The sequence below is a fragment of the Xiphophorus maculatus genome, unplaced genomic scaffold (assembly GCF_002775205.1).
Source record: "Xiphophorus maculatus strain JP 163 A unplaced genomic scaffold, X_maculatus-5.0-male Unplaced_Scaffold_BN000183F, whole genome shotgun sequence".
Classification (NCBI taxonomy): domain Eukaryota; kingdom Metazoa; phylum Chordata; class Actinopteri; order Cyprinodontiformes; family Poeciliidae; genus Xiphophorus; species Xiphophorus maculatus.
The window spans coordinates 31,601-58,931 of NW_019369779.1; the positions used below are offsets into that span (position 1 = coordinate 31,601).

A 27,331-nucleotide genomic window follows, 5' to 3' on the forward strand; every position below is an offset into this window, starting at 1 on the left:
AAACTGAATCACTGCATTTATGGAAAAGCTGATTATGAAATATGAAACTGATAAACGACATTCAAATTACACATTTTGTAAGATGACCTGAATAACATGTCTGCCTCAAAACTTTCTCCTTTTTTCTTTGATAAACATCTGAGAACATCAGTTCCTGAATGAACTGGTTGAGTTTCCCTTTAAACCCGTTTTCTCTCTGCTTGTTCATCAACCAGAACATAAAACCTGGAGCTTTAATCTGTCGGACGGTTTAATCCGGAGAAACTTTAGGAGAAAACAGGAAGCGATGAGCAGCAGCGAGTCGGAGCGACCCGAGGAAACAAACCCCGAGTCAGCAGATTTTCATTCTCTGCAGCTTCTCCAAACACGACCAGAGAAACGGGTCGCTGCGACCCGAGAACGTTCTGGAGGAACTTTACTTCCCCAAACGTCACAAACTGACCGAGACGATTAATATCTGCTTTAATGGGCAAATAAATCCATTATTATCGTTATGAAATGTTCCTGACTTTAGTGAATAAAACTCAGATTTGATATGAATCATTTGGACCAATCCAGGGTTTCAGCCAAATTAACATTTTAATTGAAAAATAAACTAGAAAATCAAAGTTAATGCTTTATATTGTGATATTTTACATAAAATGCAGAATTTTACCAGAATGAACAAACTTCTGTTCACTGAATGTGTTAAATTCTGACTGAAATACTTTATTTTCATTTCATCAGTTTTTACAAGTTGGATGATTTTAACTTTAGATTAAAAAATATACAAAAATATTTGAAAAATCTGAAATATCCTGACCCCCCTGCAGAATCTCTGTCCCCCGTTTGGCTCACGCTCCCCATGTTGAAAAACTCTGACCAAATTTATTTCAGTATTTGAACCCAAAACCTTCTTGGTGCCTGGCAGCAGAATGCACTGCAAAAACACCAAACCTTAACAAGTTTTAGTTGATCTAGATTCTGATGCAAATGTCAGAGAAATCAATCAAAACTGGTTTACAGTCACTTTTCAAAAAGAAATAGGAGCTTTTTAAAAGTCAATATTCTGAAATATTGATAAAAATACTTTTCTTCATTTATAACCTGACATTTTTCTGCCAGTGGAATTAGGAATTTTATTTTAATATTCAAATATTGACTTAACACAAACTGCAGGTTCATGAAATGATTTATTAAGATATTTGAACCAGAAACTAGATAAAAATACTTGGTAGGGTTTTGTATTTTTGCAGTGTAATAAATAAAAAGTCGTTCATTATTAATATTTGTTGCAGAACAGCCGGTAGACGGTTCTCTGAACCATTTGGTGCTTCTGTTTTTTTATTTATTCATAAAAATAATCCATAAAATAAATCCTAAAATCCAAGATGGCCGCCATCGGATGTGAAAAAGTGAATTCATCCTGAAACGGTTTGATGTGCTTCAAAATATAAATTAATCAGTTCCAGTTTGTTTTAATGATTTAATATTAATGTTATAAAACAGATCAAGTTAAACACATTTAAATTTATTTTATTTTAGACTTTCTGTAGAAAAATAATGAACTTCTCTCTGAATATTTTATTTATTGTATAAATCCTTTAATTTTGCAGAGTCTGTATAAAACGCTGATGGAAAATGCAGCAGAGGTCAAGGTCAAGGTCAAGGTCACCTTCAGTCTGACAAACTTCCTGTTTTCTGAGGATTTTCCTCAAATGACGTCAGAAATTCATTCATTTGAATTAAAAACAAGAAGTTGACAAAATTCCAACAATAATTTAGATTCATTAGAAGTAAAAACTGATCATATAAATAAAAATGTTTGTTGAACACAAACATTTTTATTTAATTTAAATGAAAAGTTTGTTGGTTTTAAGTGTCTGTCCTCAGAAGGAGAGGAAACTCTGGAGCGGCTTTATGAAAACAGGAAGTGGTGAGAGTGAATAAAAGTGATGCTGCGCCGGTCGGATCAGAACCGGGTCGGGCCGACGCGTCTCCGTCTGGACGGTGAGTCTCCAACTCCAGAACCATTTAATCAGCAAAACCATTCAGAGAAAATTCAGCAGAAAGATGAAAAACTTTACTGAAATACTTTTATTTGAATGATTCAACTTTTTATGGTAAAATAATCAATGATGTAAATCTGGAGGAAGAAACGTGACTCTAGAAAACAAACTGGTCCTGAAATATAAAAGTTGAAGATTTAAATTTGTATTTTATGTTCTTTAAACATAAAAATATGATTTTATTAGTTATTCTGGACAGAAACGGAGTTATTAATGATATTGTTCAGATCAGAGGTGAAAGTTCAATTGATGAAGAAATAATAAATCAGTTAAGGTTTTATTGGTAAAATAAATGTATTTCACAGGTTTAGTAATAAAGATTCCCACTTAAAACTACTAAACAAAATGAATAAATGAATAGTAATTGTTCAAATCAATTCAGTAATAAATGAAGGAAAATCAGATTTAAATATAAAAATATGTTTGCAACATTCAACAACATTCTTCTAGTTTTTAATATTTCATTTAAAATATTCATTTTAAACAAACTGCTGGCCTGAAAGGAGCGGGAGTCACCATGGCAACCAGTGACTCAGCGGGTTCTAGCATTTCTGCTGCCTCATTCTTTCCTCTAGTTTTAGGTTTTCAGTAACGATGTGTTTGTGTTTTGAAGACAAAACGTTTCCACATTCAGACGAAGAATAAAACTTTTTTATGTTTTATAACATCTCAGATCTTTCCTCTTTTTATCAGACCTGATTTCACACAAAGATTTTCCACGATGAAAAAAAGTTTTCGCTACACGAGTCGGGTAAACATCCCAACATGAACGTTATTATCATTATTATCAAAGCGTATAAGTTAAACAACATTTCTCTTTGTTTCTGTTTCTCTTTTAGGTGCCAAATAAAAACCTTCACATTGATCACGATGACTTCCGTGAGTTCGAGCCTTTCGACGGACAAACCGATCTCATTCCAAAATCGGCTCAACCTGGAGTTGGTAGGATTCGATTTCCAATGATTTATTGCTGCCAGAACGAGCTGAATCACTAAAAACAAAATGTCCGCCTGCGTCAGACGAGCTGTCGGTGGTGGGCGTCGACATGCGGAAGGAGGTCAATGCGGCGCATCACTACACCGGCGAGTACATGACCGACGTCCTGGTGGTGCGCCGCGGCCAGCAGTTCATCATCGACGTTTCCTTCAACCGACCGGCGACGCCACAGGACGACTTCCAGCTGGAGTTTCTGATTGGTGAGGTTCAGGCCTGATCTTGGCTCTGATTGGTTGGTTTCCTTGTGTATAAAGTATCTGCTGACTTTGCCAGAAGTGTTTTGGCTTCATTGAGCTGTTGGCCTTTGGCCTCGTCTTCTTCTCTTTGCTAGAGAACAGCAATGTGTGTTTTGCTGCTTTAAGAACGACGTCACTCTTTGGTTGATGGTTCTAAACTCAGTTAATCCAGCTTCAGATTAAAAGTGTTTCCACCCAATAAGGGGGCAAAAAGACCAATGTGTTCACTGCAATTCTTTTAGTACCAGACTCTTATTTTGAAGAGACAGCCTGGACTATATAAACATAAAACTGCAATATTAGTAATGCAGGTCCAAGACCAGATGGTTTCATCCACAAGCCTGATAACCAGATTGCTAATCCCAGTTCTGCTGCCTTACAGGCTTCAACTGTTTTATAAAAAATCTCTGCAGATGGAGAAATCTCACAGAGTTCATGCAAAATATATTTTTTTATTCAAAGCGTATATTCAGTGGCACAAAGATTTATCCCTCCTTTGCCAAACGGAGGATCGGTTTACAATCTACTGGAAAATCAGAAACAGTAACATTGACATGGGAAAGTTGCATCGACTTCCTAACACTGAGAACATTAAGACTGTGGAGTGAAGACAGTATCAGCGTTCCTGACAAAACAACATTCTCCAAAACTCTGACCTTCAAGACGAGTCATGTTGATTGAACTCAGTGCTAAAAGAATCAGAGTAGATTCAGGAACGCTCGTGTCATTTTGTTCAGAATGTTTCTCTTCCTGGGTCTCGTGTGAATTTTATTTCTGTCCTCCAGGCGCCGACCCTGCGGTCAACAAGGAGTCCCTGGTGGTGGTGAACTTCGGTAACCATTCTGGTGCGGTCTGGGCCGGTCAGATTGTCGAAGCTCGAGATACGGTCGTTTCCCTCAGCGTCACGGCGAGCTCCAAGGCCATCGTGGGCTTGTACCGGATGTACGTGGCCGTCGCCATGGGAAACGGGATGCAGCGGACCGAGAAGGACCCCAACACCAACTTTTACCTGCTGTTCAACCCCTGGAATCCAGGTACACCGAAATAATGAGCTCACTGTGGGAATTTCCTGTTTCCAAAGGTTAAAAGCTTCTTTAGGTTCAACATCTGAGAGCAAACCTGAAGAAAATAGTTTATTTATTTTACTTTCTCTCTTTTCATTTTATATTAACCACAATTATTTGAAAGAACTTCTTGTTTTGTGAATAAAGTCACTAAACAACATCTGAGTGGCGTTTGATTGGGCCAGTGTGAGTCGGTTTCTGATCATGTTTGCAGATGATGATGTTTTCTACCCGGATGACGCCGGACGCTCTGAGTACGTTCTGAACTCAACTGGTCTGATTTATATGGGCACATCGGACCAAGTGACCGAGCGAGGCTGGGTGTACGGGCAGGTAGGCCGACGGCTGAACCAGCAGAGCACAGATCCGCCTGAACCTGCCGTTAACCTTTGCAGTTTGTTGTTGCAGTTTGAGGAAGGCATTCTGGACGCCTGTATTTACATCATGGACGCCTGCAGGATGCCGATTCATAACCGCGGTGACGTGGTGAAAATGGTTCGCACTGCATCTGCTCTGGTGAGACGATTCGGTTTTTGAATCTTAACCAGGTTTTATTTACACCAACAACTTCATTCAGAATCCATAAAACAAGCATTAAATTTAGTTTTTTTGTTGGTTTTCTGTCTCAACCTGTAAACTAAACCTATTTCCCTGACCTTTGACCTCTAGATCAACTCCCAGGATGACAACGGCGTGTTGATTGGGAACTGGAGCGATGACTTCTCCATGGGGACGCCGCCAACCACCTGGACAGGAAGCGCCAGCATCCTGCAGAAGTACCACACCTCCGGAGCGCCGGTGTCGTTTGCTCAGTGCTGGGTCTACGCCGGCGTCCTCAACACCTGTAAGACGCACTGTAAAAAACTACACTGCAGCACACTGTAAAAACACTTTTATGGCCAGAATTTGATTTGTTGTTTGAGATTTCAGTCAAAATTGGTTTTCGAGCTGGAACATTGCCTGAATAAATAAATGCTGTGTGTAATATTATCTGGTAATAGCTAAAATTTGAATAATTTGAATTTTTATAGCTACCATGTTTGATAAATGTTTGGCCAAATGAGAAAAGCAATCGAAAGCATTGCTCTGATTGAGCAAAAGCTAACCAGCATTAAAAGACTAACAGCTGTGAGTTTAACAGCTGGAATGTTTGCTAAATGTAAAAACTTGACATTTAAAAATACCAACTAGATGTTTGCAAAAGCAAGAGGTGACAGGATTAATACATGAGACGTTAGCTGAAAGGGTAAGCTGGTTGTTTAAAAGACCAAAAGCTTCTGGGTAAAAGAGTTGGAGTATTTGCAAAAAGTAGATTTCTGATAAAGTTTGTTGTTTAAGTGTAAAAATGTCTCAGAGGATCTGCAAAAATGTTAAAATGAGATTAGCAGCTTATGATGCTGCTGAAATCAGAGGATAGAAAACAGTATGGAGAAAAATAGTTTATATTTCTTCTCTATTGTCTGAGCTAAAGTGTTAAAGTTTGAACAGAAATGAGTATTTGATGCTAAACGGTTTGTCTGTCTGCAGTCCTGCGATGCCTTGGGATCCCATCAAGAGTCATCACCAACTTCAACTCAGCCCACGACAACACGGGCAACCTGAAGACCGAACTCATCTTCAAGCCGGACGGCACGCCTGACAGACACAACACCCAGGACTCCATCTGGTTGGTCCAAACGCTCCGCACGATACCGGTTCCGAGGAACAAACTTAACCTGTTTTTAGGGTTTTTAAACCTTTTGGGTTGTCAGCGACCGCCACGGCCGTCAAGGCTAACCGTTTATGGCCAACAACAGTCACTGAGTTGGTTCTGTGCAGGAACTTCCACTGTTGGAACGAGGCGTTCATGAAGCGAGTCGATCTTCCACAGAAGTACTCCGGATGGCAGGTGGTGGATGCGACTCCGCAGGAGACCAACGACGGTGAGGCGGAACAACAGAAACATCCCAGACCCACAGGAAGCACCGATTATCCCAACTGTGTCTCGCTGTGTTCCAGGATATTTCCGTTGCGGTCCGGCGCCTGTCATCGCCATCAGGGACGGTGAGCTGTGTCATCCCTTCGACTGCGGCTTCGTCTTCGCTGAGGTCAGACTGGAGGGAGATCGACGTTAAACCTGAGTCATCAGATAAATCAGTAGAGTAATAAGCTGACTGTCCTCTAGGTGAACAGTGACCTGATCCACATGAAGAGTGACAAGTATGGCAATATGACTCCATTCAAGGTGGACACCACTTATGTTGGAAAGCTCATTTACACCAAGTCACTGAGCGGCTGGGGACCTGAGGACATCACAGGGACCTATAAGCATCCAGAAGGTCATTTTAAACTGCTTTATATGTCATGTGATCAAAGTTACCAAGATTAGCACAGGAAGGTGAATGGAGAAAATCTGAATCTGCAGGAAGTCTGGCAGATCAGCAGACCATGGCTCTGGCTGAGCAGTACGGATGTTCGAGAGACAACTCCGACTTTCCTGCTTCCAAGCTGTCCATCCAGATTTCAGCTCAAGCGGTAAGGAAACTATCCATCCATCCATCCTAGAGATAAGGCTTTGAGTTGTACGACATCACGGATACAACTTACCAAGGGTAGTGCAACGTAATTACTACAGTACAGGAAACTTAAGGGAAATACTGGAGCAGGCGGGACAGAGAGGTAAAATATGGTCATTTTCTGACTAAAACAGGAGATTTGACAGGTTGAACTGGTTCCTGTCAACATGAAGAACCAGCGGCTCTACTCTGAGTCCGTCCTGGATGGCTGAGCGTCTGTCTCTAAGGGAGAGTCCAGACACTCTCATTTCAGCCGCTTCTATCCATCATCTTGTTCTTTTAGTCTCTACCCAAATCTCATGACCATAGATGAGGTAGAAACATAGACTGACCGGTAAATCAAAAACTTCACTTTTTGACCACGAGAGACCAGTGAAGCGTCTAGTCTACCAATGGTCTACAAACTAGTGAGTTTGATGGGCTGGTTGGGTCGTCAACCCCGTTCCATCACCACCAGGCCATTATCAGCTCGGTGTTGCATACAAACCGGTTCAATGTGAACGCTGTTTCCTGAGTGAGTCAATGCGTCTCAGCGTCCGCAGTCCTAAAAGTTTACATCCGGTGGACATCCGCTTTGAGTCGGCAGTGAGTACATGCAGACCTGGAGGAGTGAAGTATGTTGGAGTAACATGAAACTGCTGCTGCGCAAGTTACATAACAAGTTGTTGCTAGGTAACCAAGGAGTGTGTGAGGTAAGGCCGTCATGTACAGATGGTTGAGATTTCATGGTCCAACATACCGAAGGACTACATTTCTCAGACAAATTCCTTCGTTTTCCACAATCCAAATGGATGCTAGCTAGTTTTCTAAGCTAGTTGGAAACCTTTGTGGCAGTCAGTTGGCTATTGGCCACTCGTTGCACAGACTCTCATCTTTAACATACAGTTCAATGTGAACGCTGTTTCCTGCTGAGAGGTTTTCTGTGTAGCACCCAGTATCTTAAGGCAGTCGTGTCCGGCGGACCTCTGCAGATCCAAGTACAACACAGGACCTTAACTCTGTGCTGCTGCCTCTTCCCTCTCTGTCCAGGGCTATGTGGGTGATCCTCTGAGGGTTTCAGTGACTTTTTACAACCAAAGTGAGACGATGAAATCGGTGAAAGTTCATATGGAGATCAGCCCCACCTACTACACCGGCGTGGTCGCATCAGATCCACTGAAAGTCGAGGACTTCAGGCTTGATCTGGACGCCTTCCAGAGTGAGTGGCTTTGGCTGCAGATCCCTGGCCTTAAACAGGGATTCCCATGACATTCTGGATATGTCTGTGTTTCTGTTGCAGGTAGCATTAAGGTGTTTGAGCTTTCGCCTCAGGAGTACGTCTCTCAGCTGGACTCTAACAGCAGCCTGGAGGTCACTGTGACCGGACAAACCGACGATGTAGAAGTGTCAGAGGTCAAGACCATCGCCCTGAAGCTTCCACCACTGAACATAACGGTAAAACCCAGACTGAACGTCCATGAAACCTTCAATAGTCTGAAGATTTCACACTGATTTGTTGTTGTGTGTACCTGTATCCAGCTGAGTGGGCAGCCTCAAGTGAATCGTGACATGTACGTCATGGTTTCCTTCACCAACACCATGGGCTTCCCCCTCACCGGCGCCAAGCTGGCCATGGAGGGAGCCGGGCTGCTGGAGACTCAGGTCTACAACTACAGGTAAACCCGCTTCACCTGCCTCACCTGCAGCTTCCTGTGCTTTATATTTAAAACATGTTTTCTCCCAGGACGATTCCTCCTATGAGCCAAATATCCCGCAAGGTTGGGTTCAAACCAACGAAGCCGGGACTCCAGACGCTCCTGGTGGTGCTGGACTGCGACAACCTGCCCGATGTAAACGCCACAACGGCTCGCTCAAAATCAAACTTCAACATTAGTTTTACAGCCAGATGAGGTTAAAAAGAAGTATGTAAAAATAAAACGTAGCAAATAAAATATTAGCCAAAATTTTAAACTACCAAAGATTATGGGGTTTTGCTAGCCTGTTAGCAATAAACTGTAGCTAAATTGAAAAAGTTACCTATTATGGATTTATTGGTTAAAATTATTTATTGTCATCATTAACTTAAAAAAGGCAAAGTTAAGTAGATAACAAATTAAATGTTTATTAAACTGCAGCTGAAAGTTGATCTGCCGGCATATTATGAAATAGATTTAGCAGCCCACACATTAGCTAAACGTTAGCTAAATGGTTAAAATGGTTCACATTTTCTCGATTTAGAAAAAAATAAGTATTTAGAGATGAAATTCTAAACTTAAACTGTTTAGTTTTGTGTAGATATAGGTTAAAACTACATTAATTTATCACAAGATTTATCAGTTTACAGCAATAAATGTTAGCTTAGCATTAGCTAAAGTGGTTACTGCTTGCTAAGTCATTAGCATTAGCCTACTAAATGTGCAAAAATCCAATAACAACAGTTTAAGATACTGTAGCTCAATACTAGAAAGACTTTTAAAAAATAAGATAAAATATTAGCTAAAAGTTATAAATGTCAAACTAACCTAGCTACCAAAAACATAGCAAAGCTAAAGTTTTGGCAAAGTTTGTTTTTATGAGGATAAAATTGGCACTGAATTTGGTAAATCCGACAATCTTTTATCAAAAGTCTAAAATATTTGCTATAACCTGAGGAAAATGCTGAGATCTGATGAAGTTTTAGCTACGAGAGCTAAAACGTAGCTAATAAAACTAATAGCTAATAAGCTAATAAAAACAAAACGTTTTTATTTCTGCTAAGTGTCTTGAGAAAAATCTTCTCTATACATTAGAAACACCAACTGGAGATTTTACCTTAAATTTGACATTAAAAGCCTAAAAATCAGATTGTTGTACCATTAGCATCTTGATGCTAATTAGCATCTTGATGCTAATTGTCTGTGAAACTGATTGCTGTGTTTCCTTTTAGATGACGGCAATGGTGGAAGTCAAGGTCATGCCGTGACCTTTGTCCTTTCATCCAGTGAGAAGAAACGACAAATTCTACAAGTTACATCCATCAGGATCATTTTTCTGTCTTAAATCATTTGAAATTATTCTAAAATCAACAAATTGCATAAATCAAACTTCACATTGAGGATCAGTGTTTCCAGTATCAACATGTTCAGATAATTCATCAGCTATAATCGCTCTCTGAAGACCAAAAATATAAATCTGAAAGATTAATTTAGTATAAATGAAAGAATCTTCAGATGGAAAATTATGTAAATTCTAATTAAATTTGAATAAATCCTGGATGAGGATTTCAGAATAAGATACAAGTTGGACAGAGTCGGAAATGAATTCAGAATGAAGATATTTTTAATTTGCAGGACCAGAAATTAAAAGTTAGACTTTGAAAAGTTTGTTTTATTGTAAAGAAACACAAAATGTCCTCCTATACGTCCTCTTCTTTATTTCCACATTAAGACAATTTAGATGCATTTAAATATTATCAGCTAAAAGTGTCACTAAAAAAACACAATAGTTGAGACAAGGTGGTTAATTTTGATTAGAGTGACTTTATGTTACAACTAAAAGGTTTTCAGTTTTTAATTCATTTCATATCAGTGTGATTCTTCTATAAAACTTCACTGTTCTGTAATTTTATCTTTTGCTCATTTAATGACATTTAAAATTAAAAGAATTAAAATTCCCATTTTTGTCTTTAACTTCAGAGAAAATTTGACTAACGCAGCTAATTTCTAATTAATTACTGATTTATTGTATTAAACAAAATTTGTTCCTTTCTGTCTGGAAACTGAACCTGTTCATGAAGTTTTACGATTTTTGACCAAATCAAATGTGATTTTATCCTTTTTCCTGTTTTCATAACAATAATGACACTGTGTACTAACAAATAAAGCATTTCAAAATCACTGAATGTCTCACTGATCTTGAACATTTATTGGATTTTGCACAGAAACATTTTAAACCTCGGAGTATTGAGTTACTACAACGGCCTAGTCAAAGGGTCTGCAACAATCTTTAAATGTTATACATGCCTTCAGAACAGCTAAATCAAACTTCTGTAGTGCAACAAATGTTACAGGCCTTAAAACAGACAAAAGTCTTGATCTACTTCAGGACATTTTATTTCTGTTTTAGGATTTTAAATAAAGAAAAATATAAAACTTTTGCACAAAACGCAGAATGTTGAATATGCAAAATGAAAATGAAAAGAAAAAACATGATTTACAATTTAATGACAAGGAAATAGATCCAAACCAGCATCACTGGTATTTTAATTCATTCTGTGGTGGAAAATCAGTTTATTACATAAAAACGACCAAATTAACCAACTTTATTTAAAACAGCTGATTCTTTATCTCAGCCTCCAGTGGCTTTTCTCCAATAGGTGACCTTTGACCCGTTTCTGCTGGTTGTTTTTGATCAGGAAGCTGCAGTAAGGTCAGCCGGCCACTAGAGGGAGGCAGCGCTCTTCCCCTCCCAGTAACCTCCAGTCCGGTAAACTCCAGACTCATTTGTTGTTTGGTTTCTCCTGATCATCAGCAGCTTCTGATGTCTTTCCATCCGAGCAGCCATCTTGACTCCAGTTTGGACCTGCTGGTCCAGAACCGAAGTTTGATGTTAAACTCAAAACAAGCCGAAACAAACCGAAACAAGCCGAAACATCGGTGTTTTTCCTCGAGTTTCTGTCTGTCTGCCTTACTGTGTGAGTTTTAGTCGGCGGCGCCCCCGCTCCCCCCCCTGCAGCCACAGGTGAGTCGACGTCATGGCAACGGAATCTGACGCATCAGCATCACAAAAACCGGTCGTTCCAGGTCCCGACTCAAACACACACGGGGTTTTTCTGGAGCTGCGAGGACCGGAGCGGAACCGTCACCCATCTAGGGTAACCCAGAGGTGTCAAAACTGTCGGCCATTAGCGCCAAATTTATCTAAATATTGTTATATTAAAACAGAAAAAACAACATCGACAAGATTTTAATAAAGTCTGAATTTTGTAATAGTGGAATCTGAGTCATTGTTGATCAATCATTGTTGTATTAACCTCCTGAGACCCGGGCTTTTATTTGATGTGCATTTTTTATGTCTCCTTACTATTTGGGAGACATATTAGTATGACCTAATTTTAGTTGAAATTAAATTTTAGCTTTCTATGTGCTCTTGAACTATGTCAAAACCAATGCCCTCATATGAGGACAATGGGTCTGTTTTTGCATATACATTTCTCCTTGTCATTTGGGATCATAAGGACCCAATTGGCCTAAAAATGAAATTTCAGCTTTCTACAATAAGTGGTTATCTCAAAACCCAATGTCCTCAGACGAGGACATTGGGTCTATCTGTGTGACGATAAGACCATTCAATCAATGTTATTATTTACATCTGTGTTTACAAAAATGTAATGTCCTCATATGAGGATGCAGGGTCTCAGGAGGTTAAATCACAGATTTAGTTTTTTTTAGGAACTTAGGGTCATTGTCCTTGTTTGGCAACAAAAGTCTGGCAACATTTGTCGTTTTCTGGCAAAGTGTAGTAAATGAAAACAGAAATGTTGTAAATAAATGAAAAATACTGAAGATTTGTGACCTGGGGGCCAAACAGAGTCATCCAGAGGGCCACACTTTGGACATCCTTAACCTAACCTTTCCTCATGTGAGAGCTCTGCTGTTAGAACGACATAACCTTAATCTATCTCTCTCTCTCTATCCATCTGTCTCTGATCTGAGGATGTAGAAAGACGCCGGTTCCGTCCAGCAGGGGGCGATGCACAGAGACGAGCCGTAACAACCACAAAGTTTCAGATCAAACCAGAATCAGCAGGTCGATGATTCAGGTGAAGGTTTACATGATGCAGCAGCAAAACCCGACTCAAGTTCCTGTTGCTGCAGTTTTTGTTTTTTTTCCCCTCCAGGGTCTTTTGTGGCTCTAGTGTCCCTGATATGACAGCAGGCTGACAGGAAACAGGGAAGGAGAGGAGGGAAGACATGCGGCAAATGTCGTCGGGTCCGGGAGTCGAACCCGCGACAGCCGCGTCGAGGACTCAAGGCCTCCAAGTACGGGTCACGCTAACCGCTACGCCACCACGGCACGCCCCTGTTGCTGCAATTCTGACATGTTTTCATGGTGTTTGTGCTGCAGCTTTACCCAGGGGCTTAGTGCTGCAGTTTTGACCTGTTTTCAAAGTTTTTGTGCTGCGGTTTTAACCTGTTTTCAAAGTTTTTGTGCTGCAGTTTTAACCGGTTTTCATGGTTTTTGTGCTGCAGTTTTAACCTGTTCTCAAAGTTTTTGTGCTGCGGTTTTGACCTGTTTCCAGGGTTTTTTGTGCTTTGCTTTGAGCATGTTTTCTGTTCTTTTGTGCTGCGGTTTTAACCTGTTTTCATGGTTTTTGTGCTGCGGTTTTGACCTGTTTCCAGGTTTTTGTGCTGCAGCTGTAACCTGGAGCTTGTGCCTCAGCAGGTGTGGATCAGTGCGGCCCGGTTGCTGATCCTGATCCGGTTCTCCGGCCCGCCGCTCTCAGGCTGCAAGGCAAACAACTGTTACCTACAAATCATCCGTCTCTATTGGAAACCGGTTTTTCTCCCTGCCTGCTGCTCCCTCCCCCTCCTCCTCTTTCTGCAGAGCACATGTCTGGTTGCAGTTTGCTGCGGCTGGGTTGTGCTGCGCTGGAGGACGCCGGGCCGAACCGGGCCGGGTCGGGCCAGGCCGGGTCGGTCAGTAGAACATGTGTTGCTGTTGCTGGCCGGCAGCAGCAGCAGCAGCATGTGCTCTTCATCCCCCACACCACCGACAGGTGTTGGCTTCATGTGACTGCCTGCCTGTCCGGACAGCGCTCCAATGGAGGAGGAGGAAGAGGAGGAGGAGGAGGAGGAAGAGGAGGAGGAGGAGGAAGAGGCGGGGTGTGTAAAGTTTCATCAACAACAACTGTGTCAACTGTGCAGCCGCTGGGTTGGGAAAGCAGCAGCGCAGGATGCCTCTCCTCCTCTTCCTCCTCCTCTTCTTCCTCCTCTCCTCTCCTCTCCTCCTCTTCTTTAACTCCCCTGGATGAATGGATGAATCCACCCTTTTGTGTGCGATGGGCCGTTCCTCGGCAACAGCTCCATGGTTACAGTCCAATAAATAACATCACACTCGCTCCTCTGCCTCTCTGGATCTCAGGATGCGAAGGAAAAGTTTCTTTGCTTTTGTTTCCTGAAACTGTGAAGCAGATTCAGAATCCCAAACTGAGCGTCTGATCGGCGTCTCTGCAGCTGCGCCGTTTGGTGACTGGGTGAACGCACGCAGAGCCGCAGTGATGAGCTGAAAACATGCAAAGCGGCTCATTAGAAAACCCAAATCAGCTCCGGCAGAGGAACAGGTTTGGAGTGGGACGCGCCGAAAGAGAAGATCTTTGTTTTTCTGCTGCTTTTTGTTTCGTTTGTTTACTTTATGAAAATATAAAGAGCAGTTCTGCTGACATGACAACCAGATGTGAAGCAGAGTCTGAAAACTCTTTTCATATAGACTGTCAGTTGGTTTCAGGCCTGGACTTTGACTAGACCATTCTAACCTTCTAACTTTGAACTCTGGTCATTCTGTTTCCTCCATGTTTCCTTCTTGGTTTCTTCTCATCCATAAAGCCCAGGTTAATCTCCTGTTAGCCAGGGATGTCCAAAGTGTGGCCCGGGGGCCATCTGGGGACATCCGGATGATTTTGTTTGGCCCTCCAGTCGAACTCATCCCTTCAGCACAGGGTGAGATTTTTACAAATAAAATCTTCTTGAATATATTTTTTAGATATGAAACAAAGTGTTTTCCTTTAGTAACAGTGTTTCTGGTTCTGACATTTGCTAAGAACAGCGAGCGCTGCCCGGCTGATGTAGCCAAACGGACCAAAGAGACACGAACAGAGATTCATTTCAACAGAGATTAGAATACTTTGATTTATTAAAATATCATCAGTTTCATAAGTTACAAAGAAGATAACAAATTTACCACGGCTGTATGTAAATATCTGGTTTCTCTTCAGAATGTGAAGTTAAGTGAATCGTTTCTGAGTGAACTGAGTCGTTTCTGAGTGAACTGAGTCGTTTCCTGTCAGCGTGTTGAGGATCCACAGTGGATCATCGTTAGGCGGAGCAGCCATTAATCTGAACGGGGAAGTGAAAGGCTGTGATTGGATTAGTGACGTAACCATGTTATCTGTCTGCCTGTCTTTCTGTGTGTGTGTGTATGTGTGAGTGTGTGTGTGTGTATGTGTGTGTGTGTGTGTGTGTGTGTGCGTGCGTGTGTGTGTGTGTGTGTGTGTTTGCTTATTTAGGACTGTTTCACTGATATATTAGGTCAAATTAAAACAATCAGCTATAACGCTGTTTATTGGGCCGATTTTCAGTTTTTATGCATTTAATCAACATGACAAAGAAAGTTTGACCTTTTTTTATTGAACTTGTCAATAATCTTTATAAACAAGCAAAATAAGATGAGATGATTTGGTGCCTGTCTAATCCAGCGGTGTCCAAACTGTGGCCCGGGGGCCATTTGTTGACCTTGGAATAATTTAGTTTAGTTCCAGAATGTTGTTCAGACTTTTCAGAGTTTTGCTAATTTAAAAAAAGAAACAGGTCAAAAATTCACAGCAGAAATTTCATCTCCATGCACTTCCTGTTATTGAAGCTATTAGCATTAGCAATGCAGCACAGCTAGCCTTTACATAAAGTAAGAAAATGAGCAGTTTGGAGACATTTCCTGAAAAGTTTAGTCTGTTTAAAGTGTAAATATCATAGAAAAGGATAAAAGTGTTGATTTTAATTCTGCTAAAGCAGAGCTAATTTTCTGTGTAGCGGTTTTAGCATCTTTTGCTAATTTAGCTTTATTAAGAAAATGGCAGATTAAGACAGATTAACAAATGAAGTGCACATAACAACACAACTTAAATTGGGTGATAATTAAACAAATATATGTAAAACAATCTCATGAATGGTTTTGAGAGCAGTGAGTGACATGGTTTGTATCAACATGGCTGAAGTTAGCGCTTTAACATTAGTTTCCACTAAACACTGTGGTTGTAGCAGTTTAGCATTAGCAGAGCTTATATTTATGATTCGCACGGCAGCGTTAGCACAGCTAGCTCTTTAGTTAGCGGTGCCCAAACCAACACAAAATAAAATCCCATTTATCATGTTTGTTTTTACATCAGCTAGCTTCAGCAGCTACAGGAAGTTGTAAAAAGTGGTAGCATCATGACTAGCATTAGCCTCAGAAAGCTAACTAAGAGCAAACTGATGGCTGTTTTACCTTCCAGATAGTAAAATTCATCATGTTTACATCAGTTTGTGAGTTTTAGACTCAAACTGAGACTTTTTGTTTGGTTCATTCTGAGCCTCAAACTCATTTAACCAACAACATGTTAGCTTTCCATAAGCTGCAGTTATTTAATATGGATTATGTGACTAAATGGAACAAAATGTTAGCAGATGTTGAAATGTTTGTGATGCTTCAAGTGAACAAATGATGGAGCGGAAGAAGCAGGTTACAAACTGGGATCTGCTTCAGAGCTTCTGGTTTTACTTTTCTAATAAACTGTTGTTGTTCCAGCAGGTCGAACCAAACTGAGGGTCAAACTGAAGGAAAGAAGCAGCAGCAGCCATGACTCAGAGATCTTGGTTCTGGTTAAATCTCCCCTCAGATCCTGTTTCCTCCCGAGGAACCGAGTTCCTCAAAAGCTCCGAGTCCCACAGGAAGCATCGCTGCCACGCCGGCCTGTCCGGAGCAGGAACGCCGCAGGAACGCCGCAGGAACGCTGCAGGAACGCCGCAGGAACACTGCAGGATGCCCCCTCTGATGCCGCACAGCAGGAAAACTTCAGGCCAAACCTGGAAACATCTCAACTGAACAGCAGCAGAGAGGAGGAAGTGAAAACAAGAACTGCCTTCATCTTAACTTTATCAAAACTCAGTAAAAGTGTCAGACAGCTGCTGCCTTCTCGTGGTTCGGTGTGAAAGCGGCGCTGCTGCTGCAGGGAGCCAAACAGGAGCAGCTCAAAATGTCTGACAGAGCTGGAAACACCCAGATCCTTCATCAGCAGCAGGCCGAACCAGCCCGAGACAGGCGGAGAGGCTCTTCCTGCTCGGCTGCAGCCGCCCGCAGGGGAGGAGGGGTGTGATGGGAGGAGAGCTGCCTGCGCTCCCTCCAGCAGGGGATGATGGGAGGAGAGGAGGAGGGGTCTGTATCTGGAGATGGAGGGCTGTCAGGAATGTGGGAGAGCAAGCAGACATGCAGCGAGCGAGGAGTCGAGCCACTCGCACTAAATTTAACAATGAGAGTCGGCAGAACGTTTAAATTTAGTCTGCAGCTTCACCGAGTCGGAGCGGCTGCTGCTCACCCGGCACAAAACATCTTCATCCTGCGGCCGAGCGGCGGTCCGAACGGGTCAGGTTCTCCTCCACAAACCACCGAGGAGCCTCAGGGTCTTCCTGAACAAAGGAAACTTTTCTGAGCTTTATGTTCAAGAGTTTTACATCTTTCATGACGTGGTGAAGAAATGAAGCAAACTTCATCTAGATCAGGTCCAGAAAACACAAAACAGAAATAATCTGAAATCCTGACAACTGAACTGATGATGAATCTAAAAGCTCCAAACTGCAAGACGCTGATTTCAAAGAATCAGGAAGTTATCGTTTGATGTTTTCTGTTTCATCCTCTTTATTTTACCCGTGAAAAGGTTTGCAGATTATAAAAACTGAACAAACAAAAGAGGAAAATCTGAAGAAAAACCTTCAGAAAGGACGAAATAAAAAAGAAAGAGATGAAGATAAAATGTAAATAAATTGACTTTATTCTCATCCAGAAAACAAATTCAGCCTCAGTTTGTTAGAAAACATCAGAATGATTTAGAGAAAGAAAGAAAACAACCAACTAGAGAGAAAATCTCCTGGATTACACAGTATGCAGATGATACAGCGATCTGCACGAGATTAGAGGATGGATGGATGGATGGATGGATGGATGGATGGATGGATGGATGGATGGATGGATGGATGGATGGATGGATGGATGGACGGATGGATGGACGGATGGATGGACGGATGGATGGATGGATGGATGGATGGATGGACAGATGGATGGACGGATGGATGGATTAGAGTCTTTAAAACTGTAAAACAGCTGAAACACTGACTTCTTTTAAATCTCAACTGAAAACCCACCTGTTTAGAATTGTATTTGAAATGTAATCAATTACAAATTTCTATATTGCATTGTGATTCTGTGTTTGTTATGATGTAAAGCACTTTGAAATGCCTTGCTGCTGAAATGTGCTATACAAATAAAATTTGATTGATTGATTGATTGATTAAATTGATGTGATTTCTCTTTAAATTTGTGTTTTATGGTAAAATATTTCCCTTTTGGTTTTACTTCCTCAGTTAAATTGAACTTCTTGATTTGTTGTCCAGAGTTCAAACGCAGCAGAAACATCCAGACGACACAAATTCAGATTATTATGAGTCAACATTTAGACAACAGCAGTAAATTAGTCCATGTTATTCAGCATTTAATTCTTTTGAAATTATTTTATGTTGATTTTTACAGAAGTTAGATGAGTTTTAAATGTAAATAAGTCTTTATTTTGCTGCTCAGATCAGAAACATGACGCAGATCTGGAGCAGAACAAACGTTTTTCCTGCTGGACGTTGAAATCCTGCAGTTTTTCCTCTGTGTGGAAACGAGCTGGACTCTGGAAACGGCAGCGCTGCCCTGAGGCCGGCTGACAGCGGCATCCTCTCCAGATCATGCCTCGCCATGCCTCAGCCCCCAGGCTGCTCCCTGCCCCCCCAGGCTCCCTGCCCCCCCAGGCTGCTGCCTGCCCCCCCCCCCAGGCTCCCTGCCCCCCCAGGGCTGTTGCTCCTTATCAGCGCTCCACTCAGTAGCTGCAGCCACTCTGAAGTGTGGCTGGGACGGTTTCTTATCTCTAAACGCCTCCATGGTGAAATAAAGGCTTGTTCTTGGTTTCATTGTCAATATTGCCTTTGCTGAAAGTGAAAACTGTGAGTTTCATTTGCAGCCGGGTTAAATATGACGATATATTACCTTTATTATTACATTCTAGAGCAACTTTTCACATTAAAGGTGGTTAAACTTAAGATTTAGTGCTGATTTACAAAGTTTCATAAAGAGTTGTTGGAACATTTTGCTGTTACATATATAAAATATTCCAATAAAACTGTTAAATAAACAGTTTCAATCATCAAGATGAACAGATTAAACAGAACCGAGCTGCTGCTGGTGGTTTGGTTCCAGTAGGAACTGATCCAGAAACCAGTGAATCCACTAAGAGGGGACCAGTTGGACCAGTGGCTCATCCCCATTATTTCACACGATCAGACATCCTGACAAGGAGACTGGCTTCAAGTCTCAGAAGACTGAATTAGAAAATAAAGTAAACAATAGTTCAATTTAGTTTTATGCATTTATTCCCCACATATACAGAAAATAAATAAATACATAATCAAGGTCTTTTTATTGAATTATTTTTTCAAGCTTTGTACAAAATAATAACACATTGTGCATTATTCCTAAATAAACAAAGTCCAACATATAAGTTGAGAGTAATTAAAACAAAATAATATATATAAAATTAAATAACTTTAATGGATTAAAGTTAAACTGTGATAAAACTGGAGTGCAACTTAACTAGAAACAACCAATCAGACCCAGGAGGCGGGACTTAGCTCTGCCAATCACAATTTGTTTTCCCATCAACAGATTCTGTTGTGAATGCTAAGGCTAGTTAGCATAGCCACCAGTGACGGTGGATAAACAGTTTTCCTGGAACGGTAAGTTGTTTCTTCACCATTAGCATGTTTAGCAGCGAGTGCATGAGTTGAGTCGCAGTGCTAAGCTCCTCCCCCTACCTGTGATTGGTTGTTTTGGTCTGGAGCATTTCTTCAGACAGCAACAGTAGCTCAGGGATCGATCTCTCATAACAAACTGTCACAACATTTTGTTATTCAAATACTTAAACAAAAACAACATATTTGTTTAAGCAAATATGTAAAAAAAAAACGTATTTTTCATAGAAATTACATACTGCAGCTTTGACTCCAGTGATAGCTTTTTAAAAAAGAAATATTAAATCTTAAATTAAGTGTTTATGAGTTGTAGAATATATTTTATTTATTCATCCCTCCCTATTTACATGGCAGCAGGATAACCAAATATGTTCATTTAAACCCATAAAGTTTGTTTTGGTGGTTCATGGCCCCCATCTGCTCCCCCCTCCCTGCCCGCGGTGCAAACTTCCTGGACGCGCCCCTGGAGGCAACGTGTGTCCGTGCGTAAAGGCAGAGATGCTTGGTGGCCACGTCCCCTTGGAGACTGGAGACAACACGTGATGAGCTTTACTGATCAGGTTCAGAGGCAGAGAGACACCGAGACACGGCGAGAGACAGGCCGGGGCACGGAGCCTGGAGCCCGGCCACCACTTCAGCCAACCTCCGGAGCGGCAGTTACACTTCTACAGTTGAGTTCGCCTTGTTTGTTTCCTCGGAGAGGAGGAAGAGGAGGAGGAGGAGGAGGAGAGGAGGAAGAGAAGCAGAGCAGCAGCACCAGGAGGAGGAGGAGAGAGGAGGAGGAGGAGGAGAAGCCGGAGTAAAGTTTGTCCAAGTTTGCACATCCATTCGGAGAAACGCCATTTTGAGTCCTCTCCTCTTCGGAGCGACTTTGCAGCTTCTTCCTCCCTTTTTTTTTTTTTTTTTAACTTCATCCCCCCTCATCATCATCATCATCATCATCATCATCCTCGCCACGATGTCTCGGCGCAAGCAGCCCAACCCCAACAAAGTCCGCGGTAAGTCAGCCTTTTTCTGCCGCTAGCAGCGACCTGCTGCTCGTCTCTCAGCAACAAGTTAAACTGCCGACTCAAAGTTAGCCTCCGCTCCGTGGAGTGGGCTTTCCACGGGGTTTTTTTTTTCGCTCTCTCCTCTCCGTGTTGCTTCCTAGTTTGATGCGCATCCAAGCGGAGGAATTTCAGCTCCTCTTCCGCCTCTTCCTCATTCACTCTGCGGCTAATTATCACCAGCAGCTTCATGTTTTCACCTTCTTTAGCGCAACTTTTAGCAGCCGTTTGCACTTTTTCTGGCTGTTATTCGGCGGTTATTTTCCGCCGTGGGGGGGTGGGGGGTAGAAAAGAGAGAGAGAGAGACACGGAGGGGAAGAGGGGGTGGGAGGAGGGGGGGTCAAAGTCTGCTCAGCCGGAGGCAAGCATCCATATCTGGGTGCACTTTGGTCGGAGCCTCGCTGCTAGTTACCATGTGTAGCGCTATCAGTCCCAGACGGTAAGAGCTGCAAGCTAGCGGTAAGCTAGAGCTGCTTCTTCCGGTCTGCCTGTCACAATAAAACACCTGTTGAGCCACATCGCTGTAAACGTTTCGCTTACAGACTCCATTCTGTAAAATCCGACATAAAAGCAACATTAATTACTAAAAACTGTTATTTCTGATGGTTTATTTAAACGAATGGCTAATTAGTGTACTGTTAGTTAACGTGCTTAGTTTAAATCTCTGAAATGTAGAAAAACACGTCACTTTCAGCTTGTTAAGTTAATATTTGTTAGCTGGTCAGTCCATGTTCCCGCTGGTGTTCCGTAGATTTGTGAACGTTTCAGATGTTTTGGTTAAGAAGTCCATAAAAACGGGTTTTTACATCCACTGCGAATGTTGCAACCTTGTTGGGGTGAAAAGTGATGATTTTGAAAAGAAAAAAACTGTCACTAACTGATCTTGTGTAGCTGATTAATTGGTTTATAACTTGTTAGAGAAGCTAAATAATTGTGTTTTTAGTGTATGAATGTGGCAGCCATATTGGATGTTGTGTAGATGTTTTTCGTCATGATTGATTAAGTAAATGTTTTCATAGATCTGATAAGTTCTGATTAACGATGTTTCCTCTCAGAAAACTGATAGACTGTTACTTTATGGGAGCTCATCTGTGAGGATATCAAAGATTGTTATATATATGTGTGTGTGTGGAAATGTCAATGTAATTGTTGATATTTTGTTGTTTTTGATGGTTTTGAACGTTTGCTTGCTTTATTTTGAAGGTCCTCTTCCTCGTTTCCTGCTTTCTTCTGTGCTAAGTGCGTCTAGCTTTGAGCACCAACACGGTGACCTTGCCCAGACACATTTAGCCCTAAATCGAGCCCGGTTCATTTATAAACCGATCCGACGCGGCTGAGGCTCGGTCGGGGAGTCCCTGCCGCTCGGTTTGCGCCAGTTTTTGCGGCAGTTTGTCGACTTTTCGCCGTGTTTCTGACACTTTTTCCAGCGCCTTCCTAGCAGCAGCATCGACGTGACGCCTGTTGCTGCATCCTCCTCCTCCTCCTCCTCCTTCTCCTCTTCCTCCTCTCCAGTCCCTGTTTTCTGTCTCCCTCCGCTGCAACTTTAATCAAAATCATTAAATCAGATTTATTTTCGCACCGCCAGCACTTTTCAGCCCCACACCGTCGTCTCGGGGAAGTTCCCCCGGCTCAGTTAGCTGTTAGCCGGGGTGTTTTCCGCGGCGCAGGATGCTGTTATGGCCGCTAAATAACTCCCATAACTCGGCCTTAACTGGGCCAAAGAGTCCCTTATCACCGAGCCGGGTCAATGATTGACGGCCTGGGTTTGGTTTGGCCCTCGGGAGTCAAACCGAACGGAGTCTCAGGGCCGGACCGGTTAGATAATGGTTCAACCTGAGGAGCTTTAAGGTCACTTTTAAAACGGAAAACATCCAAGTGAAACTCATAAAAGTTTAATTTATGCCCCCAAACAGCAGAAAACAAGACTTAAAGCAATAAAACACCACAGGTTAGTAATGTTGGGTCTGAGATGCACCGATCTGATGTTTATCTGGGCCGATATTTCCAGTTTTTAGCTCTGACCGGGTGGGTCTCTTTTTTTATCTAATGGCTCCAGAATCCTGTAATACAGGCAGAAACTCATAATTAATAATTTATTTGATCGTTTTATTCTGATATACAGAACAGAACTTTCAGAATTGAGCAAATATTTCCTGTTAGGTTATTGGTTTTTAATCCGCTCCCCTGGTTTGGTCATCTGAGGACGCTCTCCATGTGAAGGACTGACCTGCTGATCTAATGGCTCAAAAATGTAAAGTCTAAATTTTGGAAGATTTTAAGATTCAGATAGATTTTTAACTGAGCTGGTTCTGATGAACCAGTCCATCTTTTGTTCATTTATGAAGCAAAGCTAACAGATTGGAGCAGATTATTTCTGTCTTCTCTGTATTTTCAGTTTAAAGGTAATTATTACAGAAAAAGTAATTGAAACTTTTTTGTTTTAGAGAATAAAACATGTAGGACTTCTCCTCTAAATGACATAGTTAGATTGTTTTCTGAAGCTGTGACTGATGTTAGCTGGAACAGCTCTGCTGTCGGCCATCTTGGTTCCTCCAGATGAAGCTTTCATCTTTAACATTTCCTGTTTTGAGGCGTTGAAGCTTCAGGAGCCAGACTCCGTCCTGGATGAGCTTTATGAGACAGGATGCAGCGGCGCGGTGTGTGTGTGTGTGTGTGTGTGTGCTGCAGCAGTGTGTGTGTGTGTGTGTGCTGCAGCAGTGTGTGTGCTGCAGGATCTCCTCCATGTTGGAGCTGCATTTGATTCGGTTCAGATGAACAGTTACCATTTCAGTAACAAATTCAACACTGAGGCCGAGCCGACCCAGACTCTGGTTAGAGGGAGGTGTGGGCGTGGCCTGTATAATATGGGCGTGGTCTGTTGGATGGGGGCGGGGCCTGTGCAGTGGATGTGGATTCTTCCCTGTGGGTCTGGATGCTGTAAAGTTTCATCATCTGCTGGTTGGGTTCGGCCTGCAGGCGGAAAACAGGAAGAACAGGAATCAGTGGAGGAGAAGAAGAGTCAGGATGCCTCCGCTGTGCAAAAGTCTTAGTCCAAGCATGTGGAGCAGAACGGAGAGATTCCAGGAAATCCTTGGAGGAAACAAAGAGCCGGACTCTTCCTCCCTACTCTCTTCTCTACTCTTCCTCAGCACTCTTCCTCACTACTCTTCCTCCTTGCTGGATGAAGTGCGGCGCACAAAGAGTGCGTTGTGTTGCCGTGGGGACCGGCTCCCTGCAGTCGAGTTGTGTGAAGACATGATGCAGCTTGAGGAAGAGGAGGAGGAGGAGAGGAGGGGGGCAGCCAGCCGACTGATTCCTCATTATCTGCTCTTCATCATCCCTCCTCCTCCTCACCGGGTCTCTGACCCGTCGGAGCGACTCGGAGTGACCCGGGTCAGCTCCAGAACCGAGTCTCTGCAGGTTCTGATCCGATTCGGTTCTTCTGACTTCAACAGTCAGGCAATAATTAAAATATGATTTATTTCTGATTTCAGGTTTAATACAAATATCATTTATTATTCAATAATAAAAAAGATCATTTAACTGAATCCAGATTAAAAATAATATGGTCTCTAAAATGTATATTTAATAATAAAACTAAAATTTATATTTAAAAAAAAACAAAACATTAACCTTAGTATATATTCAGTAATCTATTATATTTAAATAATTATATTTACAAGTTATGGTTTAGTTATCGGATTCATTTATATTTCTTTTTGAGTTCAAAGGTCAAGCAGTAAAAAACGGAGCTTTAATTAAAATACATCAATATTAATTATATATAAATTAAATGTATTCATAATAGTAATATGTATTATTACTAATAAGAGTAATAATCATTTTATTTATCATATTGATTGTGATTTATGATTATATAATAAATAAAGGTAACTAAACATAAAAATTAAAATCAACACAGAATCTAAATACAAAGTAATGCAAATAAAAATGAAACAAAGCTGATATATTTAGTTAATATATAAATAAGAATTACATTGATATATTTGCAAATAGTAGAGAATCATATTTATTATTATTTGAGTTATTGTTGTCGAAAATCCACTTAAACTGTATGATTTTATAGTTTTTAGTTTATTAACATGATCTGTGTAATAAATTCAATAACAATAAAACAGGAAGGATTAATTATTTACACGGAGAAATGGAAACTTTTTTATTTATTTAGATTCTTTTAATAAAATGAATCCATGAAGTTAATTAAGTGATCAAATGAAAACATGAGACCAACTGGAGCCGCTGACTCATTAATGAAACTAATGTGATAATTACGCTGCGCTCACGTGACCCGGCGGGGTGTGTGTGTGTGTGTGTGGTTAATGTGTAGAAACAAAAGTCGGGGGTGAGGAAGACGGCTTTTAATTAGCTGCTTGACTTCTGTCCCCCTGGACACAAACGTCCCACTGAAACTCCCATTCACACACACACACACACACACACACACACACACACACACACACACACACACACACACACACACACACACACACACAGATTAGCATGTCGTTACACAGCAGAGAAATCCAGACCAGAAGCCGTTGATGCTGATTGAGGAGGAGGAGGTGAAGCAAGAGGTCACTCCTCCTCATCTTTCCTCCTTTCTTCTTCTTCTTTCTCCCTCCCTGTTTTCGCTGCTCTCTATTTATAGCGCCACCTTTATTTAGATGAGATTATGTTGCAACCCCCAGCAGAGAGGAGGAGCAGGAGGAGCAGGAGCCACGTTTCACCCATAAACATGAATATCGCCTCCTTCTCGTTAACATTTCATCTGCTCTCAGTAACGTACTTAATATGTTGGGATTAAATATTTCTTGCAGTTAAACAATAAAAACTTTGTTAAATTTACCAGCAGATTAATCAGGTAAAGAAAACTGACTGTTTAGTCGACAGAAATATAAAATGTAAAAATCTGCAAACAAAAGAAGCAGAAGAAATTGGTCAGTCAGACACAACTTGTTGTTTTTCTTCCACACTGCAGAAAACTCACATTTTTCTAACATGGTGTACAACGCTGATGTTGCTAACTGTGCTAATCTAGCAAACACAGTAACCTTTGCTATCTATGCTAACATTGCTAACACTTACTTGTGCTAACGTTAGCTCTAACGTTGCTAACTTTACTGAAACAGTAATATTATAAAAGATCAGATTAAATCTAGTTTTCCTCTCCTGGCTGAGATTATAATCTGCAGTCTCTAAATGTTGCTGAAGTTCTGGTTCTGTTTGCAGATTTTGGGTTTTTGTGAGACGGTAATAAACGATTCTCTGATGTGGAGGTGATGAGGAGCTGCTCTGATTGGCTGAGAAGCAGACAGAGAGGAAGAGGAGGATGATGAAGGATGAGGGGGTTGGGTCTAACACCTCGGGCTGGACCAGATGGTTTCCCACCTTCATCCTCCTCCTCCTCCTCGTTTGAACCGGAGCGCCCTGAGAAACCAGGCCTCTCTGTCCCCGGGCTTTTATTTTGAAACCATCAGGTTTTCCCATATAACTCTTTAGTTTGGTGGTTTCATAAAGTTTATAAAAATTATTTGGGTCATTTTCTTACTGTGGTTCTGATGAAACGTTTGGGCTCATTGCAGCTCGTAGTTTTTCTGTTTTGTGTCTATAGTTTTAAATGAATCTGTGTCTTTTGTACGATTTTTTTCTCTCTGTTTATTTGTGAGGATTTTTTGGTGACAGTTTAAATTGAATCTCATTAAATGAAAGTTTCTCCATATTTCGGATGTTTTTGCTTTAGTTTTGCTCCGGTTCAGTTGAAGCTTCGTGGTTCTTCCAGGTCTTGATGAGCGTTTGCTCATCTTCACGTCGTCGTTTGGTTTTCAGGATGTTTTCCGTTTTCCTGATTTTAGTAAATATTTGGGAAAAGTTTCTGTAAGTTTTCTCTCAGCTGGACTTCGTGCCTCACCTTCCTGTTGGGCCTCAGGTGATGTTGGAAGCGTTGAACAGGATGAAGAACGGCGGAAAATGGCGGCAGTTCGGCTTGGTTCTGCCCGGTTCCGCCCGGTTCCTCGGCGTTGCGTCAGGCTGACTCAGCGTTATGGGATGCTGTCTGAGCATGAAGGTGTTGCTGCTGAGTTATTAGCTGGAGGGACAGAAACATGGATGCAGGAAGTCCCATCCTGATGCTGGATTTCAAAAAAACGGGAGGCGAGAGGCTGGGTAGTTGCCGTAGCAACCGCTGTGGTTGCATTGCATTTCTCAGTGGACCTGAAATGAGGAAGTGGTCATCTGCAGGATGTTTGGACCGCGTTTCTTCTTCTTCTGTAAAATCGATGTTAACGCTGATCTGCAGTCAGTGATGAGCTGCTGCTCACACTGAAATGTTTTTCAAATTTCATTTACTTTTTTCCACTTTTCAGGAAATCTTTTCACCACATCTTCAATTTTTTTAGATCTTTGTTATTAATAAACACAAAACAGGCAGATTCTGTTTGGTTTTGCTTTTATTTTACTTCTCCAGGTTTGTGTAACTTTGGGGTTTGTGTTGAGGTCACTGTGAGTGGGGAAACTCCTGCTGGTTGATAGGCGATCGGCTGCTTTTCCTGCTGTTGGTTTGATAGGCGATCGGCTGCTTTTCCTGCTGTTGGTTTGA

General features: G+C 41.6%; 1 protein-coding gene and 1 long non-coding RNA gene across 2 annotated transcripts; both read left to right on the plus strand.

The window, feature by feature from the left end:
• Positions 1–1,846: 1,846 nt before the first annotated feature.
• Positions 1,847–10,719, plus strand: LOC111607912 (coagulation factor XIII A chain-like). The gene is made up of 18 exons (XM_023330087.1): positions 1,847–1,989; positions 2,742–2,799; positions 2,888–2,990; positions 3,068–3,244; positions 4,066–4,314; positions 4,559–4,677; positions 4,753–4,860; positions 5,014–5,188; positions 5,872–6,010; positions 6,163–6,266; positions 6,343–6,431; positions 6,509–6,662; positions 6,749–6,858; positions 7,929–8,097; positions 8,179–8,333; positions 8,418–8,554; positions 8,623–8,728; positions 9,805–10,719. The coding sequence occupies exons 2-18, from the start codon at positions 2,770–2,772 to the stop codon at positions 9,838–9,840; spliced, it is 2,160 nt and encodes a 719-aa protein (XP_023185855.1). The 5' UTR covers positions 1,847–1,989; positions 2,742–2,769; the 3' UTR covers positions 9,841–10,719.
• Positions 10,720–12,857: 2,138 nt separating this feature from the next.
• LOC111607911 lies at positions 12,858–17,624 on the plus strand. The gene is made up of 3 exons (XR_002752462.1): positions 12,858–12,898; positions 13,259–14,575; positions 16,416–17,624. It is a non-coding gene; the product is annotated as an uncharacterized LOC111607911 (long non-coding RNA).
• Positions 17,625–27,331: the final 9,707 nt, after the last annotated feature.